Source organism: Drosophila teissieri, chromosome 3R (assembly GCF_016746235.2).
Source record: "Drosophila teissieri strain GT53w chromosome 3R, Prin_Dtei_1.1, whole genome shotgun sequence".
Lineage (NCBI taxonomy): Eukaryota > Metazoa > Arthropoda > Insecta > Diptera > Drosophilidae > Drosophila > Drosophila teissieri.
Genome location: NC_053032.1, coordinates 17,730,900 through 17,748,135, shown reverse-complemented (window position 1 = coordinate 17,748,135; position 17,236 = coordinate 17,730,900). Strand labels below are relative to the sequence as shown.

The window sequence follows — 17,236 nt, the reverse complement described above, 5'->3', positions numbered from 1 at the left end:
TTAGAGTTTCGACCCATTTCCTAGTTGGTTATGCGTCTTCATCATTATTTTTGATGACAGATAAGTACTTATTATATATACATAGATATGTATACAACCCGAACAGAGGTATTTACATAAGTTTAATTAATTAAAAGTCTTTCTTTAAGTCTTGGGTAGATGATAAGTAATGACATGTGTCAGTAATTTTTCGTTTTATAGCTATAAATACATTTAATATAGATAAACTTAAGCGTTACCTAGTTATAATATTAAATAAGTTTTAAAAACTGAGATCTTTAGAAGCAAAAATAAAGGCGAAGGAGACTGGCAAGTCGATTCGACTGCACCTTAGTTTTTATGTGTTAATTCACACATACACGTGCACTTGCATAAACGCCTGTGTGTGCATGTCTGTATGTCTTTTCTCATTCTTGTTTTTTCCTGTTGCAGTCTTGTCTTCTACTCGTTTAATACAGAGGGTTGGAGTTTTTTACGTTCTCTCACATTCTCCTTGCTTCGTCTCTCACTCACTTGCTCGTTCTCTCCTCTCTCTCTCTTTCTGCCGCGCTTGAACCTTTGAATGCAATGCTTTGTTTAGCTTGATTTTCGAGCAATTGCAACTGTTACATGTGTTTATCTAGAATTTTTATGCACATTTCCAATTATGAATTATTGTCTAGCGGTGGGCGATGGATATTTTCTGAGTATCGGATAATGTTCCCAAAACTCGATCACCGGCACTATCAAATGTTAAGATACACTTCCACACATGGGTACAGAATGTACCTGCAGATACTTCGATATACGGATGTATGTACATACATATGTACATGTACACAATGTATGTTGATGTTAGGATATTTGTATGTAACTTGTTTCCTTATTCAGCATCCTCCCAAGACCCCCATTTCCATCTCCCTCACACCCAGTCGTATGGGAACCTACCATGCAGCATACCCGACTTAGAGCCGAGAAAACCCTTTCCACTGTAAACCCTTTCACCACTTGCAATTATGGAAAATGTCAAGGACCATCATAAGCAAGCTTAGGATGAAATAAAAAATCGTTTTGTAATGGCGTTTATTGGTTTTATTAATTATCATGAGCTTTTAGTGGGCTGATAGGCTTAGGGCGAAAAGTCGGACGTTGGGAGGGGAATTTAATCTATGTTAATTGAAAAGGACAGGCACAGCATTGCAAAATAAGATTAATTCCACCTTACATACTTTTCCTAATACACATTTATAAATGTTTCTTTTGTTTTGTTTATTTTATAAATAGCCACATATTGTTTGTCGTATATCATATGGATATGATCCTTGGACCAAAAGAGCACCCCCAAAACATAACATTACCGATTACTTGTTCAATACTCAGTATAAGTTAGATTACGTACATATTTATGTATAATATTTTGTTTCTTATTATCTGTGCAGTATTTGTACACAATGTATTTATAAAAGGTAAAAAATAACGAATGTAGAAAATCAATAGAAACTAAATATCCTACAAAAGAGAATACCAAAGATCAGAGACTTTAAGTTTAATATCACAAAAATTATTCAAATGAGATGACACTAAGCGCAAACGAATGAATGAGTCAAGCGGAGGCAGGCATTACAAAATCATAATACATACAGACTATATAAATATCAATACTTTTTGTTCATTAGCTATTTGAGTATTCAGGATAGAATATTTAACGCTTGAGTTATGTATATGGAAATATAATTTTCTATTTGTAAATGGAGTATATATTGCTATAGCCACGTTAACCCAGCGCAGCTGATAGCAATGGCTCCCAGGCCCTATTTGTGTCCATATAGAGTTGATTATACTGGTCGGCCAGAGAGTCACCGTCGTCTAGTATGGTTATTGGAAATAGATCGTTCTGTAAAAGTGTAACATTTGGTTATTTTGGAATAAAGGCTTAATAATCAACGAGAAACATACATTCTTAGACTGCCAAAGCTGCTCTAGCAACCGCAGGAAACGTTGCATTTCCATGCTGCTGGCAAAGAATATAACCAAATCGTCCTGATTTTCCAAGGGTGCCTCCTGGCATGAGAACTCCAGTATGCACCACCAAGTCTCGCTGCGCGAAGTTATCTTAATGCCAGTCATCTCTTTGATGTCCGCACAAGTGAGTATGGCTAGGCCGGAGTTCTTTCCGTAAACACTGGTCATTCTTTGCGACTTTCCAGGCGATGCTACAGTTTCTTTTGGAGCTGCAGCCTCGCTTGCTTGCCTTGTGGGCGTGGAGCTTAACGATGAATATGAATGCTGAGTGCCACGCGTTGGCGTACTTATGGTGGAACCCATCTAAAATTTCAAGTCAATATTATTACGAAGTTAGATTTGCTGATACGATAAGCACACTTACCAAGCTGCTGGTTTCAAAAACACTAAGCATATCCTCCTCAAGCAAGATTTCTTTGTTTTCCTGAATGGCTGCTTTGGTATCCGCCTGCTGGCATATTTTTCGAAGAGGAGCCGAAAAGTCTTCACGCAGGGTTATTAAATGGTTTTCCGTGACGATTAATGTGCATCCAAGGGTTTTGTGCTGCTCTTCTTGAACCAAAACCTAATCACAAAAATAACTTAAAAATAAGGTCTTTAATTATTAATTAGCTACTTACGCTACTGGCAGATTGTAAAAGGGCTTGCAGCCACTCGGAGGCTACATACTCGTCGGGCGCTGCCATTTGCAGAAGTTCGCCCTTTAGCGTTATCTCAAAGCAGTGGGGGCGCTCTGATTTCACAGTTCGCCGGGCACCTTGGCACTCGGCGAGGGCCATGGCCCAGCTGGGAAGCCTTTGGGTGGAATCGTTGAACATATACAACACGCCAGCTCTAAGCAATAAACACACATTAAATTGAATTTCTTTAAATATAGAGGGTTACGAACTTCAATAAAAAGAATCCTGGTTGCCAATATATTCTGTTCAAAGTTGAAGCGCTGGTGGTCTGCCTAAGTCGTCGGTGCATGAGGAATCCCTTCATTGAGGGTCCCAGCAGTTCGCTTGGCGATTCGACTCTCATAGACCCTCCAGCTGGCACATTAACCACTGCATAGAACATCCAATGTTCCGCTACGCCAACACAGCTGTTGGCACGCACAAAGGCCTGCAGTGGAGCCAAATGTTCTAGAGTAAGTTGACCAACTGCAGGCAGGGTGGATCCACTGCGTCGGGCGCACAACTCCAGGTTGGCAACCAGGGATCCGGCTGGATACGGTCCACCTGCGAGAAGGACCTGCTGCATATCTCGATTGCTGTTGCTAAGCAAAACTGTGTTGCCAAAAGGTCCCATCTGAAAAATATGTCATATAAACTAGCATATCAAAGCGAAGACATCCATTAACATTTACCAGTATGACATCCAAGTCCTTGTACGCTAAAACGAACTTGACACACAGATTATTGCGTTCCATATTCACCACATACAGAGTTTTATCAGTGAGTAGGACAAGTACAGGTGTCATGATGCCATCTACACTGTATCCTGTATACAGTTTGAAAGCCTGAAATGATTAGCAGTTTTTATAGACCTTTGTTACGCTTTTTTAAAACACTATCTACCTTCATTAGCTGCTCATTTGATTGTTTTAGATTGAGCAAGGATTTCCCTTTGAATACGTCGATTGAGATCTCCCCTATACCAAGCTCGAAATTGGACAAGTTGCCTGGGAAATCGTTATCCAAACTAATGGCTAGTTCCCGGCGCGGCGAATTCGTGCCACACATCTCAATCTCCATGGCTATCTCAGCATTTAAGTCATCTATTAACTCGTAGTTCTTTGGCCGCGCACCTTTTACATAGAGATCAGAACCTGCATGCCTCTGTTCGGTTCGCAATTTATCGGCGAAGAAATTGTTCTTGCGTATTGAAGTTTCCATTATTTTCTTCTGCGTGACATTGCGAAGGAACCGATTAATAAGTGAGGTTTTGGCCGCCGGAGCGGGCGGCTTTAGCAAGTGAGCATAGTCCACGTCTGTGTAGTCGACGATGACCAAATCGCTGTCCATTGAGCGCGCATTAGTCGTATCTGTGGTAGTTATAGTTAGTATATCGTCAAACTCTTCGCTGAGAATAGTGCTCTTCGAGTCCCGTCCACTGCCTCCTGGTCCCCCGCGTCCAGGGGCCAGGTAGGTACTGGGGCTATGGAGGCTCCGGCTTTGGTGTGAATGCTGTTGGTCGTAGTAACGAGGCGGCTGTAGGGGTTGTCCACGCTTCTTGAGCGGCGAAGGAAGGTGTCGGGACTGACGTTCCGCGTTGCCCAGCTGCGGATTCATTGCGATTTGATGGTTGCTACTGGTGTTGGTGTTGGAACTAGGTTCGGATATGGTGGATGATGAAAAATTCCGCTGGAGCTTGCCTGCGGGCGGTGCTTGTTGCTGCGGCTTAGCGATTTTTGAAGCTATATAAGCATAAATAAATGTGTTAGCTATTGGGGAAAATATAAATTTAAAATAATAATACTATTTGCTCACCAAAATTGTTATCTGTGACTGCCTGCTCGTCCTTTGCAACTGGTGTTGCCACGGCACTTGAGCTGTCTTTGAAGCTTCGAAAGAAATTACTAAACGTCTTGGCAATGGGAGCATCCAAAAATGATTTCTTAATTTGACTAGCTGCCGGCTCTGCGATAGGAGTGTTTTGCTCGAGCAGACTGGCTACACTGGTGTGCTGAATGCCGGATGAGAGTTCGGATTGCAGATCCCCCGTCTCGTAGGATACTCCGGTGTGCTCGAAGACAGTGCTCTCACAATTAATTATAAACTTGCTGCGGAACTCGCCCTGTGCGCTGCCAATTGGCACTGTTTCCTTATCGAATTCCTCTTGGCGGTGCAACATCAGTGACTGTTTTGACTCCATAGGCGAGGCTTCCGTGGAGCTGGTACCATCGTCTTCGTTCTTATGCCGCAATTGCTCATCAACGTTGTGCACAAATTTCTTAACTGGTTGTGCCTGCTTGCTGCCGTCGAGACTCTTGCTGAGGAATGGCTTAGCTTTAAGAGGTGGTGACTCGGCCACTGGCCGCGATTTGTGCTCCGGTGTTTGCTCCAACTCTGGGACACACTCCACCACCGCCTGCAGGTCCTCGGAGCCCTCGGGAACTCCGCGCTCCGGCAATGGCATGGTAAAGATACTCTTTAGCGATCCAAATATCATCTTGCTACTGTTGTCCAGCAGATTGTGTTTAATGTCGTGCACGTTAAACTTTTTCACCCGTCCATTGAGATCCTGCTCAAGAATGACATTAGTTTGTAACCTAGTTTTCTTCAAGCAGCTCGACTTTGGCTTCTTCTCCTTATTCCATACAGACTTGACTTTGGGACTGTCAGCATCTCCGATATTGGGCTCGGAATAGTAGCAATTGTCGCCTATTTTTGAGATAAACATCAATACTTATCACAAGAATTGGAATGAAATGTTATATATCTTACCGATTAGGTTGTTGTTAGCGTTGCTCATACCAATGCAATCACAGGAGCTGCTCTTAGCCTGTTCGTACTGCTTGCGATTCGCATTGGAGTTTTTGTCCTGTTCGTCTGAATCCAAACTCGAGTTGGAGCTGCTACATACGCATTTGTAAAGTTGGGGTTGCTCCTCTTGTTTTAGGGTCGCTGGACCGTACTCAAAGACACCTGAGGTGTCATAGTGTAGACCGGGCGCCTCGTCCGTGTCAAAAATGTTGTCGTAGTCCAGCACATCCGAGCAGGCATTTCGGTAGACCAGATGTCTCTTTCGCCTGGCGCCTCCGCCGCCGGTAGCTTCCTCGCCATCGTCTTCCCTGCCGGCGGCGCTGAGTTCATTAGGTCCTTCCGGACGCTCCCGATCCGGGCACCAGGAATATCGTCCTGGAGCACCGGCCACGCCCGCAGAGTTAGCGAAGGCCAATTTCCGTCCGTTCTTGTAGGTGATGAAGCCATGCTCAATGTGAATGTTGTCGGTACGAGTGTTCTTCAAAATATCCTCATGGAAGGACACACGCTTTTTGGGAGTTTTTGAGGCGGACGAAGTTTTGTGCACTTTGCGACGGTATACAATCTTCTCTGTGGTATCGAACGTAGAGCACTCGCTGATGGTCATAGACTCATCCGGCGCTGCAGTCACATTGGAGTTTGGATCCACCAAAGGGAGGGGCATTGGCCTCACGTTCTCCTCATAGGAGCAAATGGACTCCACCATCACATCGCTGTTTTCCGAGTCCAGGAGTTGTACCCCCGAATCGCTGGGCGTGGTGTCCTCCATGGTGCTGCTGTTCAAGCTGGAGCTCATCTTGTCCATGCCTAGATTGTTGTTGGCCTTGGGCAACAGTGGGGATTCCATGGTCGTTTCGATTTGTGATTTTCGCACTTGTCAAGAGTTATCTACGCAGTGATTTTCGTCTATTAACCTATGGAAAATTTCAAAAGTCGGTAAACCATTATTTGTGTATCTCGGCGTTCTTGCTATTAATCAATATCCACAAGTTGCACAATGCGCCGCAGCGAAATCGCGCCAGTGCACAAAGGAAAATGACCCCTGACCCACCACCCCCTTGTAAAATCGCACCGGGATTAAATTTACAACTCGCCGATTTTGGCACTCACCTGCGATTGTATCGCAGGATTCCATGTTACTTTCGATCTTGGTGGTTTTCGTTTCCTTTTACGCGTGTTTTAAGGGGTTTAAGTGCAGATTTTTCGCCACTTGTACATTTTAGAATTGCCAAAAAAAAAGACTCTTGGCAAGTGAAACAATCAATATTTTGACCTCATAGAGTTGCCAGTTCCGCGAACAGCTGACTGCGCCAGAGCTGCCAGATGGGAGAAGTGGTTGGCAACGCGGCCCGTTACATCAAAGGGAAGTTCCGGTTTTCAAATGTTTCTCTTTAAATTATTTTCTTGAATTTAAAATTGCAACATTTCTTGAACATTTAAAGTAAAATGTTTATTGAAGGGTTCATTATCCAATTTTCACATAAGTTTAATATATTAATATTCTATTTTGAATTGTAGTCGTCTTTTTATTAAAAATGTACTAGTAAACGTTTTCGTATTTTAGAAAATTTGTGATACCAAGTTAAGACCAAATCCAGAACAGTTTGTGAAAACGTTTCTCGAAAGCAGATGCCGGAACTTGCCCGATAAAACTATTTTTGACATCGACGGTTGGCGCCCTGTTCGCTTAATTCGCGCAGTCAAACGGTTTTTCATATTTCGCAGATATTTCTCGCAAATACATAACAGTGAACATTTAAATTAATGCCCTTGTCAGTCGGTACGCACATCATTTCCTCTTTGCCATTTCGCTGGCCGGGGTCAGTTGTCAATTTGAAAAGTAGTGTAGGCGAATGCCAATGAAAGCGAATGAAACCTTAGAAATTAATTTATCACACTTTGCAGCACATCACAATCGTCGCGATAACTCTGCCGTTTGTTTATTGGTTTTTGCAGCGCGACGAGTAAAATATAATTCCTCGCCAACTAATCCACCAAGCAAGTTCACCTCCACTTCCATCAAGCGCACCCAGAGATGAGCTACTTTGGGTACTGACATGGACTGCGGAGCAATGAGTCCCAGTGGAACATTATCAAAGCCGAAGGTAGTGTGTTCATAATGCAAAGCCCAGCTAGCAAATTGGTAGAATTCAGGTGCCTGATTGCGTTGGCAATATACTTGCACGCGCTGGAGCAATCGATCCAGCAGTGCCATTGTGTTCATGGTTACAGGTGAGTCCCAGTGCGTTTGCCCAGTTTCATCAGATTTACGCCACAAGGCTGTTCTGTTCCCCATATGCAGAAATAACACGGAGAGCGCCGAGCTGGTCTCCCACTACGAGTCGAGTCTTTCGCTCCCCGACATTCTGCCCATTCCCTCCAAGACGTACGACAAGAACCGGGCTCCGAAGCTGCTCGGTCAGCCCACAGTAGTCTACTTCCATGTCACGGTCCTCTCGCTGGACTCCATCAACGAGGAGTCTATGGTCAGTAGAATTTTTCCCCGAACTTGGGGCCTTGTAATCAAATACTTATCTGCACTTCCATGCTTCTTCAGACCTATGTGACGGACATCTTCCTTGCACAAAGCTGGCGTGATCCTCGCCTGCGGTTGCCTGAGAACATGAGTGAGCAGTATCGCATACTGGATGTCGACTGGTTGCATAGCATCTGGCGGCCCGATTGCTTCTTCAAGAACGCCAAGAAAGTCACCTTCCATGAGATGAGCATTCCCAATCACTATCTCTGGCTGTACCACGACAAAACGCTGCTCTATATGTCCAAACTCACGTTGGTCCTGTCGTGCGCCATGAAGTTTGAGTCCTATCCGCATGACACGCAGATCTGCTCCATGATGATCGAGAGTTGTAGGTGGCAATGTAATGGTTATCCATATCCACTCCCTGCAAGTTCTGTATCGCTTGTGACATTCCATTCCGCTTCTTGAGTCACACTTTATCTTGTTGAATGAGTGCTGTTTAGGGCCGTAAGTAATCGAGTTTTGATTGGCAGTATCCCATACGGTGGAAGATTTGGTTTTCATTTGGAACATGACCGACCCACTTGTGGTTAATACGGAGATTGAGTTGCCGCAGCTAGACATATCAAATAACTACACAACCGACTGTACCATAGAGTACTCAACAGGTAAGGCTCCAGTTAAGACAAGATCTTAAATATAATATATTATATTTATTTAATATTTATAATACTTTTAGGTAACTTCACCTGCCTGGCCATTGTGTTCAACTTGCGTCGACGTCTGGGATACCATTTGTTTCACACTTACATTCCCTCGGCTCTGATCGTGGTCATGTCGTGGATATCGTTTTGGATAAAACCAGAGGCGATACCGGCCCGTGTAACTCTGGGAGTGACCTCACTGCTGACCTTGGCCACCCAGAACACACAGTCGCAGCAATCGCTGCCGCCGGTTTCATATGTGAAGGCTATAGACGTCTGGATGTCGTCCTGTTCGGTGTTTGTATTCCTTTCTCTAATGGAGTTCGCGGTGGTCAATAACTTTATGGGGCCGGTGGCCACAAAGGCAATGAAGGGGTATTCGGATGAGAACATCAGTGACCTGGACGATCTAAAGGTGAGTTGGAAGAAATGTATTGAGCTATTCTCAAGCTGACGACTCCTAGTCTGCACTACAGCATCATCGCGAATCGATTATTGAGCCCCAGTACGACACTTTCTGCCATGGCCATGCCACAGCCATTTATATAGACAAATTCTCGCGCTTTTTCTTCCCGTTTTCGTTCTTTATACTCAATATTGTCTACTGGACAACGTTCCTATGATGGATGGAAAAGATTCTCCGAAGGAATAGAGCGTAAACAATGATAATACCAAGCGCATTTGTTTAAAAATGTATATTATCGTTTGTAAGCCACAAATAATTGCATTAAAGTATGTATTATATATTGATTACCATGTAGTGTATAAATAAAGGAAAGCGTTTAATAATAGGTTTTAGTTTAAAGGAAGCAATCAAGAAATGCATTTCAATTGCGCAACAAAGGTGGAATAATCTTTGGTAAATTCACTATAAACCTATATAGTTTAGGCATAAGGATATATGTATATATAAAAAAAATTATATCAAAAACTTGCGGGCGTGGCTTTTCCATTTTATCGTTAATTTATCATAGTCTGATTTTTGTTTGTTTATATAATCACATAATTTTATAGTTTCTTTACATTCACATTTACAAATGGATTTCATTCTTTAACTAAAGTTTCGCTTGTTGCTTGGCATAATTGTTGCTAACATTTATGTTAATGGGTGCGAGCGATTTCTCAAATCAACTAAGGGAATTCTAAAGTGATCTATATAAGTTTAGCTATGATATGATGGCAGAGCCACAGATTCAAAATATTAATACGTAGAACTGGAAACATACTGATTTATCCTATAACAAAACTTCAGATCGTCGAACAAAACAGAAAGGAAATTTAACGAAATTCAGGTGGTGAAAAAAGCATTGTTTCGCATCATCTACCTATTGCAAACATGCCTGCAACTTTTCGATCCATTCCTGTGCCAGATTTGCATTGATTGCGTAGAAATTATAGATGCGCTTTGATGTTTTAAGCTAAAAATAAAAGTAATTATAAATAAGTTCTTGCGCTCGTATTTGTCTATTGTACTCACATCAAAAAATCCTTTTTCATCTACGCCCTTTGCGCCAATTTGTGCAGGCTGTGCGACAGTTACAGATTGGACTTCAGCCAGTTCTAAAAGCGAATTGAGCTATTATTAAAAAGTTTTGAAACAACATAATAAATATATCTACCAATGATGCCCTTGGGAGCGGTATCTTCGGAAGTGTCATAGTACCGAAGTTGATGCTTAATTGAGTCCAACACGAACCATCGCTGTTTCCAGCCCTTGAGCAAAGCGCCACGTTTGTACAAATGTCTATAGGAAGATACAAATCATTTCATAATTTTCCCATTCATTGGCCACACAAAACTCACCCCTCATGTGTCCGATTTTCGGCCACGTTACTGCTAAACTGGTTATAGAAGTGATGGCTTGAGGTGCGCGCTGTTGTGGCCGCGCTGGAAGCGATGCTTGCCGTGTCGCCCTGCGACATATTCACATTCGGCGGTCCAACAGCTCCGTCTATGGCCTTGTACTTTGTGCAGTTCTTCATGGAGTGTTCCGTGCATTTCTCGTGATAGGAGTTTCCGCAGTCCATGCACCGGTAGCCAACCGGCCCCCAGAGCAGCTTAGTGCAGTGGTTACAGTTGGTGGGCGTGGTGTATGGGTGCTTTTCGAAACGATGTGGGTGGAAGTACTTGTCCTGGTAACCTGCCAGACGACCCTTCATGATGATCTCCAGTGTGGAGCGTTTGTGCTGATGCGTCTGCACGAAGATGTTTCCCAGCGATGCATTGCGAGCAACTGGCTCCAGTTGGGGCACTTCCAAGCTGTTCCACACCTGCAGCCACTTTTGGGGAAGGTGTCCTCGCTCTGTCTCCGCTTGCTTCACCTCGCTCAGCAGGCAAACGTAGGCGTTGGGATTGCACTTCTCCATGTTGTCGTATCCGGCGGTGATGACCATGCGTTTTCCCTTCGTCTCGGACAGATCGATTTCGTCGTCCACAGTGGTCACTTCTAAATCGTACGGCGCACCCTGGGCCAGCTCTTCGTTGGTATAATAGCACCATAGATCCAAAGCAGCCACATTATTTTGCGGTCGCAGCGTCATGCTTTTATCTCCCGAATATAGGAAATTATAAAATATGGGCGTCTTGTTATGCTGCCGTTCGATATAATCGAAGATTGAGTGACCAATGCGATTTAGGGGAGCGGGTGCCCTCTGGCTTCTGATATCCAGGGGGTACACGCTGCACTCATCGTCTGATCCATTGGTCGCCATACCACCGACGCCGAACATATGCTTTGCATTCAGCGATCCTCGTTTGTCCTCCATTGCGGCAATCCCCGAATCCGATCGCTCAAGCTCACAGTCAAAAAGGAAGGTGCGGAACCGGCACGACACTGAGTGATATGCCAGGAATCTCAAATAGAAATCATTAAATTCGAAAGCCATGGGAAACTGGCGTTGCAGTTGATGAACCACATCGAGGAACTGCAGAAAAGTGGGCGCAAACGCAATATTTGTGTTTGCATGTGAGGGCTTCAGGTTACTGCGATGCGCAAAGCGGTGACCAAAAGCCAACCACTCCTTCTCAACCAACACACGGAATCCGTCCAGACTTCGGTAGTAGGGATCCAAGCACAGCTGGGCTATTGAACTGAGTTGGGCGGTTACATCGGAGCCATCTTCCAGAGATAGCATCACGCTGCTCTCCTGCAAATCGATCAGGTCCACCACGGCACCTGACAATTGCATTAGTGAGGAGATCTGTTGCAGCCAGTCTGACTGCTCCACCATCTTGGCAAAGCTTTGTCCATCCGTCTCGTTGGTATTGTGTGATGGCATGCAGGCGCGTATCAGCTTTTTGAAGGCGGGTCTCGATTGCCTGATGTCCGGATAGTCCACGGGAATGAAGTCCGCGCAAAAGTCTACATTCATGTTGGACTTCGCTTGGGATTTCTCTCCTTTAAAAGTAAAATAAATATTAGAAAATTGCAGGTTTAAAAGAGGAATCCATTCTTGCTTACCCAATGCATAAAGCCGCATTTTGCGAAAATGATGTGCCGATGAGTTTTTAGAATTTCCCTTCATAGTTCCGGTTTTACCTCCTTGACAGGACTTGTTGCCATCACTGATGTCCAGGTTGTTTTTATGCTTGCGCGACAGTTCCGGAGTAAGAGGCTGTCGATCCTCGGAGCAGCCGTGGCCTATCAAAGAGCTCATCGAGAGATTCATGCCCGAATACTGATTGAGAGCCAGGGGCGTTAGCTTAGGCATTGTGTTTATTAGGGCAAGGAAGTATTTATCCTGCTCGGGATAATGCGTGACATCGTGATGAGCGTTCGTCGTGCTCCCCGTGGTGTTTTTTAGCATACCAATGACCGATTTACTGTTGGGTTGACCCCCTCGTATGAGCAGCGCTCCGTTCGCATGCCGCCATGTGGGCAGTGGTATGCGCTGGCCCTTGAAGCACCGACCCAAATGCATTATTGCCGCGTCACTGCACTGAACAGGGGCCACAATTATCGCCGGATAGGAGCGGCAGGTGGCATAACTGGTATTAACATTGCTTATACGGAAGCCACGCTGTGACTCCGCATCGAACCCAAGTCGCTTCCAGTCCTGCACATAGCTCCTTTCCCGCATCCGTTCGACATCTTTTGTTGTCAGCAATCTGGGCATGGCATTGTTTTGGGTTTCGAACTCATCTCCATCTTCCAGCTCATCGTCGATGGACTGCGTTTCCTGCGCATCTGCACTTCCGTACTCATAATCAGAAACCAATTTGCGCTTGGTCTGCTGCTTCTGCTTGAATCCAGCCTTTTTGGCCCCGCGGAGCAGTGTTTTTTTGGCGAATCCTTTCAAGGTGGAATACTTCTCTTTTGTTTTTAACGGAGCCACTCCCTGGAGCATGGTGCCGTATGATTGAAACGCAAAGTACTCAAACTCATCAAACGGATGGCGGGCTTTGCTCAATATCTTCCTAAAGCTCTCAATCTGCTCGGGAGTTACTTCCGGATCAAAAGCGACCTTGATCAGTTGAAAGCTGCTGGAACGCAGCTGCAATCCTTCTGTCAGCGTTTGATCCAGATGAGCCAGGTACAGCACCGATATCTTTTTCTCCTTTAGCAGGGAAGCAATCGGAAAAGTGCGCACAATCACCTGCTCACAGAAGAGGGGATCGCAAGGGGAACCCTTGAAAATCACACGGTAGTTGGTGAGGAAAAGAGCTCCCTCGGCGGGTATCAGGCACTGGGTTTCATCTTCGCGTCCATCCGGCATAAGGAAGCAACGGAGGTGGTCGGTTACCAGGTCCTCTCCCGGCAGCAGGCATGGCGTTTGAATCTTGGGCTTCTGCACGTGCGGATGACGCTTGGCCTCGAGATAAACCGGTTCTAGGGACTCGATGTGCATATGCACAACACCCGGCACCATGTCATGCAAGTTGCGTATATGCTCGGAGGTCACTCCACCTTCGGTACAAACGCAGTCAATGAAGCGTGAAATGGTTTTCCCAACCGTGACACCTATTTCCAAAGCATTGTTCTCCTCGAATCCTTCGTCGGAATGTTCGCTTAGGCTGTGTGAGCCCATAATACTGAAATATACAATTTAAAATACATATATAAATATAAAATCGATGTTAGAAACTTATCAAGTATTACCTATTTGAAACACTCTGATTTTCCTCTAGACGAAACGCCGGTTTTGGCTTACTGGCTGCATCCACATTGACATCCAGTGGAATTAGCAGGGAAACCATACGGTTGGCAAAGTGAATCGCCTGGCTGTACAACGTAGACTCCTCTGACTTGGCAAGCTCCGCTTTTTTCTCTTCCTCAATGCTGGGACTTTTGCGCAGCTGCTCCGCAGTAATTTCAAGAGCCGTGGGCTCCTCAAGAGGAACTTCGTCTAGCACACAGTTTGCCTCCTTTTGATGCTCGTTTTGACGTCGGTGAAGCAGATACAATGCCTTTATCTGACCTTGGACATCCTGAAAGAATGTAGACTCCCAAAACTGAAGATTTTTCCAGATGGCGTGATCCTGTATCTCAGTGTAAGCGAATTGTACTACTCCAGTAGAAAGCTTGCGGCAGAAGATTGTGGACATGGGCAGCAGAGCCGCAGCCACTGTGTACTCATCAATCCCCGATGATTTTTGCAGCGCCTTGTTCATGAATCGCACAACTAACTCGAACTGTTGATGGTCCAGCACTGCCTTATTGCCGTGCACATATCCAAAGAACTCGCGGCACAAGATCAGGCGCGCGTCCCGATGCATCAGGGTGCGCATCACAGCCGGCAGCAGTTTTCTGGCATCTGTTATCCGGTTCTCAAAGATATATGACACACAGATACGCAGCACCTCCAGTCGCCGAGCGGAGTTTTGGACATTGGGACGCACATCTAATGCCTCGGGTAACCTGGGTCCCATCGGAATGATCCGGTGCTGATTGCGTGTTACATGAAAGCGTTGTGGCACTCCGTTCTTGCGTATTCCTTCCTGTATGATAAGCTCGACCTTTTCCGAACTAATGCGCGGAAAGGCAGGTTGATGAATGCGCTGGAATGCGCCGTCCGGCGGACGCAGTACCTTTTGGGCATAGTTGATGTGAGCGATAGTGCCCTCATTTTCATACAGTACTCGTCCCAGTTCCTGGATATGTGTGAGTATCTGAAAGGCAGAAAAGCTAATAATAAAATATCCCTTGAATCTTTGAGTTCTACTTACGAGATTCCGATTCTGCGACTCCGTTTTTAGCAGTTCATTCATTGAGCTATAGAGTTCATCCCAGGCATCGGAGGAACGCCAGGGAGGTCCTCGTTCGTTGACGAATGTCGTGAAAAACATGCTGTCCAGGACCCTAAACAGGAATTCGCTCTCGATGAGATCGCGGGCACCGAGGAATCCTGCCTTGTGGAAGGTGATTACCGGCTTTGGGTGGATCCGAATGATTGTAAGGCAAGATCGATATCCCTGCAGCAGCTGGGCAAAGAGGCGCATGAATATGGCGCGAAGTTCCTTATCTATCTGGGCGTCAGTCTTGGCCATAGCAGAAGGCCGCTCTAATGTGGGAAAAGCCAGATCAGCCTGCGCCAGGTTTGGAAACAAAATCATGCTGAGCATGTCCTGCGTCTGTTCCCACAGCGGTGAGGGAAGAATAGGAACAGGCGGAGTAAGCGATTCGGGAATGGTAACGAGACCTCCATCCAAATCCACCACAATAACATCCAGTAGATCCGTAATCTCAGTTTGCAGTGAGCTATGTATGCCCATAATAAATGGTGTGGGTGTGGACAACACTTCCGTGAGTGGCGCCGGCAGAATTGGTATATAAACATGAGTATAACGAAAGGGATACATCAATGCCACCAGAGCTCTGCAGCTGTCCGTCAGGTGCCAATAGCACTTGGAAAGAAACAGTATCTTGTTCTCTGTCATCACGGCGCAAAGCAGTATCAACACATTCTTGATTCCCAGCTGCTTGAAAAGGAAGTGGACTCCACTTCCGGTTGTGGGCAGGGATGAGCTCTGTGGCGGCTGGAGCGACTGCTTGTCGCCTGCTCCGATGGAGAAGCGCACCTGTGGTCCACCCGCTGGAGGAACTTGTATGCAGCCCAGAATGTTTCCTATGAGTGTCTCCAATCCATACGCCAGGTTCTCAATGTACACCGTGTATATGGTGCCGAGACAATTCTGCAATGCAAATAAATGGTTTAATCTAGTTTCTTAGCTCAGAGTTCTGAACTCACTTTAAAGGTCTCGGCACAGTCCAAGCGCGATATGAGCACCAGACACTTTGGTGCATACATGACGCTGTGGTGCGTAATGGCAGCCGGCGTGGATGTCGACGTGATGCCATCCGTCGAGGAGGGTGTGGCTCCCAGCAGCCTGCTGCTCCCGATGGTCTCATCCTCGTCGTCGACGCTGCGCGTTTGCGTAATGGCCACCGTCTCATGGAAGCTGAGGCAGGCGCAGTAGTGCTTGTTGGCATCGATGTCCGTCAGCACAGAGACGAAGAACTTGGGCTCCTGCTTCTCGTACGATAAACTCCAGCCGAGCGGCTGGCAGAACTGTCGGAACGATAAGGTAAAAGTCAGATATGCTACGAATTAAGTGTGGAATGTTGGAAACGCACCCATTCAATGCCGTCGATAAACGGAGTGTCCGGCCAATCTTTCTCGGGAAAGCGCTGAACGATCTTGCCGCATGTCGGCTGGCCGCCCACATTGCTGGCAGTTTCTGGGGAAAGGGAAATGGTTGAAAGTCAGGAATTGCTAATTATGGCTGATGGGCATATGGATGTACTACTCACTTTCCTTATCGCTGTCGTAGCCGACTATTACGAAGTAATCAGCGAGTCGGGACATCTTGCCCACCACATTGCCGGCCAGTCGTCTAGGATCCTACGGCTCTTTACTAGCCAAATCTGGGGAACAAAGAGTTGAAGATGATTTATTTTGAATTTGGTTTTTTTTGCTTTTTGTTTCGTTCTTGTAGCTGGGACTGCGGCAGATGGCTACTATTCGCCAATGCCGTCATTCAATTTGATATGCTAATTAGGCTCCGTCTCTGCGTTCGGCATAAATGATTAGCTCCACGGCGATCGAGGGACCGAATTGTTATTGTATTGTCTATGGCGCCCGGAGGCGTTTTTCAGGCTTTACGAGTCTTGGTCTTCACTCTTTTTTTTTCTTTAACCACACCCCGCCACGCAAAGTGGAATAGTTCGCCGGGAATCGGACGGGCCAATCTATATATATATATCCGCGCACACACCTCGCAGCCGGCTGCAGCCGAAATCCCCGCTAACTGCCAGCAAATCTCAAGGAATTCGGGGCAATAATTATTATTTTTAAGTTCGCATAGAAAAAGATAGATGCAATACACAATAATTTTCACGAGTTAGCCAACACTTAATGCATCAGCTGATGGAATGTGTCGATATCTTATTGGCGCTTTCAATGTATCGATAGTTTTCGACTGTGCTACAAATTTATCGGCGCGCACTTAAAAGATCAATTGAAAAATGCTAAAGCGAATACCAACTTGGCGTTACATATTCATCAAAGAGTTGTGGGTCAATTAGCAAAGAAATAATAAGTGGAAAAAGTAATGCATTTTTATGCTTTATACTTCAACCATAC

General features: G+C 45.4%; 3 protein-coding genes across 7 annotated transcripts; 1 reads left to right on the top strand and 2 right to left on the bottom strand.

Moving 5' to 3' along the window:
* Positions 1–1,095: 1,095 nt before the first annotated feature.
* On the bottom strand, positions 1,096–6,725 carry LOC122619089. Its single transcript, XM_043795799.1, has 10 exons — positions 6,582–6,725; positions 5,433–6,385; positions 4,476–5,369; positions 3,564–4,402; positions 3,353–3,505; positions 2,891–3,294; positions 2,622–2,835; positions 2,366–2,566; positions 1,936–2,304; positions 1,096–1,873 (listed from the first exon to the last, which is right to left on the bottom strand). The coding sequence occupies exons 2-10, from the start codon at positions 6,316–6,318 to the stop codon at positions 1,754–1,756; spliced, it is 4,080 nt and encodes a 1,359-aa protein (XP_043651734.1). The 5' UTR covers positions 6,319–6,385; positions 6,582–6,725; the 3' UTR covers positions 1,096–1,753.
* A 444-nt stretch (positions 6,726–7,169) lies between these two features.
* LOC122619270 (glycine receptor subunit alpha-4) lies at positions 7,170–9,336 on the top strand. Of its 4 annotated transcripts, none has more exons than XM_043796094.1 (6): positions 7,187–7,703; positions 7,774–7,957; positions 8,029–8,338; positions 8,484–8,618; positions 8,690–9,069; positions 9,131–9,336. In XM_043796094.1, the coding sequence occupies exons 1-6, from the start codon at positions 7,591–7,593 to the stop codon at positions 9,275–9,277; spliced, it is 1,269 nt and encodes a 422-aa protein (XP_043652029.1). In that variant the 5' UTR covers positions 7,187–7,590; the 3' UTR covers positions 9,278–9,336. The 4 variants fall into 4 exon arrangements, with proteins under 4 accessions (XP_043652027.1, XP_043652025.1, XP_043652029.1 ...); XM_043796093.1 differs by having other exon boundaries at positions 7,188–7,703; positions 9,119–9,336; XM_043796092.1 differs by lacking the exons at positions 8,690–9,069; positions 9,131–9,336 and having other exon boundaries at positions 7,170–7,243; positions 7,428–7,703; positions 8,029–8,543.
* Positions 9,337–9,422: 86 nt separating this feature from the next.
* Positions 9,423–16,998, bottom strand: LOC122619269 (myotubularin-related protein 13). Of its 2 annotated transcripts, XM_043796089.1 has the most exons (11): positions 16,869–16,998; positions 16,405–16,518; positions 16,228–16,331; positions 15,842–16,162; positions 14,820–15,785; positions 13,753–14,762; positions 12,115–13,685; positions 10,458–12,051; positions 10,274–10,398; positions 10,132–10,214; positions 9,423–10,072 (listed from the first exon to the last, which is right to left on the bottom strand). In XM_043796089.1, the coding sequence occupies exons 2-11, from the start codon at positions 16,457–16,459 to the stop codon at positions 9,980–9,982; spliced, it is 5,922 nt and encodes a 1,973-aa protein (XP_043652024.1). In that variant the 5' UTR covers positions 16,460–16,518; positions 16,869–16,998; the 3' UTR covers positions 9,423–9,979. The 2 variants fall into 2 exon arrangements, with proteins under 2 accessions (XP_043652024.1, XP_043652023.1); XM_043796088.1 differs by having other exon boundaries at positions 13,753–15,785.
* Between the last annotated feature and the right edge of the window lie 238 nt (positions 16,999–17,236).

What these genes read in the sequence shown, in the direction of transcription:
- LOC122619089 (XM_043795799.1), bottom strand. Translation starts at nt 6,318, where the DNA reads ATGGAATCCCCACTGTTGCCCAAGGCCAACAACAATCTAGGCATGGAC. An exon ending in CCAGGATTCTTTTTATTGAA is followed by an intron (nt 2,836 to 2,890) that starts GTTCGTAACCCT and finishes TTTATTGCTTAG; the next exon opens with AGCTGGCGTGTTGTATATGT. An exon ending in TTTTACAATCTGCCAGTAGC is followed by an intron (nt 2,567 to 2,621) that starts GTAAGTAGCTAA and finishes TTTTGTGATTAG; the next exon opens with GTTTTGGTTCAAGAAGAGCA.
- LOC122619270 (XM_043796093.1), top strand. Translation starts at nt 7,591, where the DNA reads ATGCAAAGCCCAGCTAGCAAATTGGTAGAATTCAGGTGCCTGATTGCG. An exon ending in CATTGTGTTCATGGTTACAG is followed by an intron (nt 7,704 to 7,773) that starts GTGAGTCCCAGT and finishes CCCCATATGCAG; the next exon opens with AAATAACACGGAGAGCGCCG. An exon ending in CTCCATGATGATCGAGAGTT is followed by an intron (nt 8,339 to 8,483) that starts GTAGGTGGCAAT and finishes TTTGATTGGCAG; the next exon opens with TATCCCATACGGTGGAAGAT.
- LOC122619269 (XM_043796088.1), bottom strand. Translation starts at nt 16,459, where the DNA reads ATGTCCCGACTCGCTGATTACTTCGTAATAGTCGGCTACGACAGCGAT. An exon ending in CTACGACAGCGATAAGGAAA is followed by an intron (nt 16,332 to 16,404) that starts GTGAGTAGTACA and finishes CCCTTTCCCCAG; the next exon opens with AAACTGCCAGCAATGTGGGC. An exon ending in GAAAATCGGACACATGAGGG is followed by an intron (nt 10,399 to 10,457) that starts GTGAGTTTTGTG and finishes ATCTTCCTATAG; the next exon opens with ACATTTGTACAAACGTGGCG.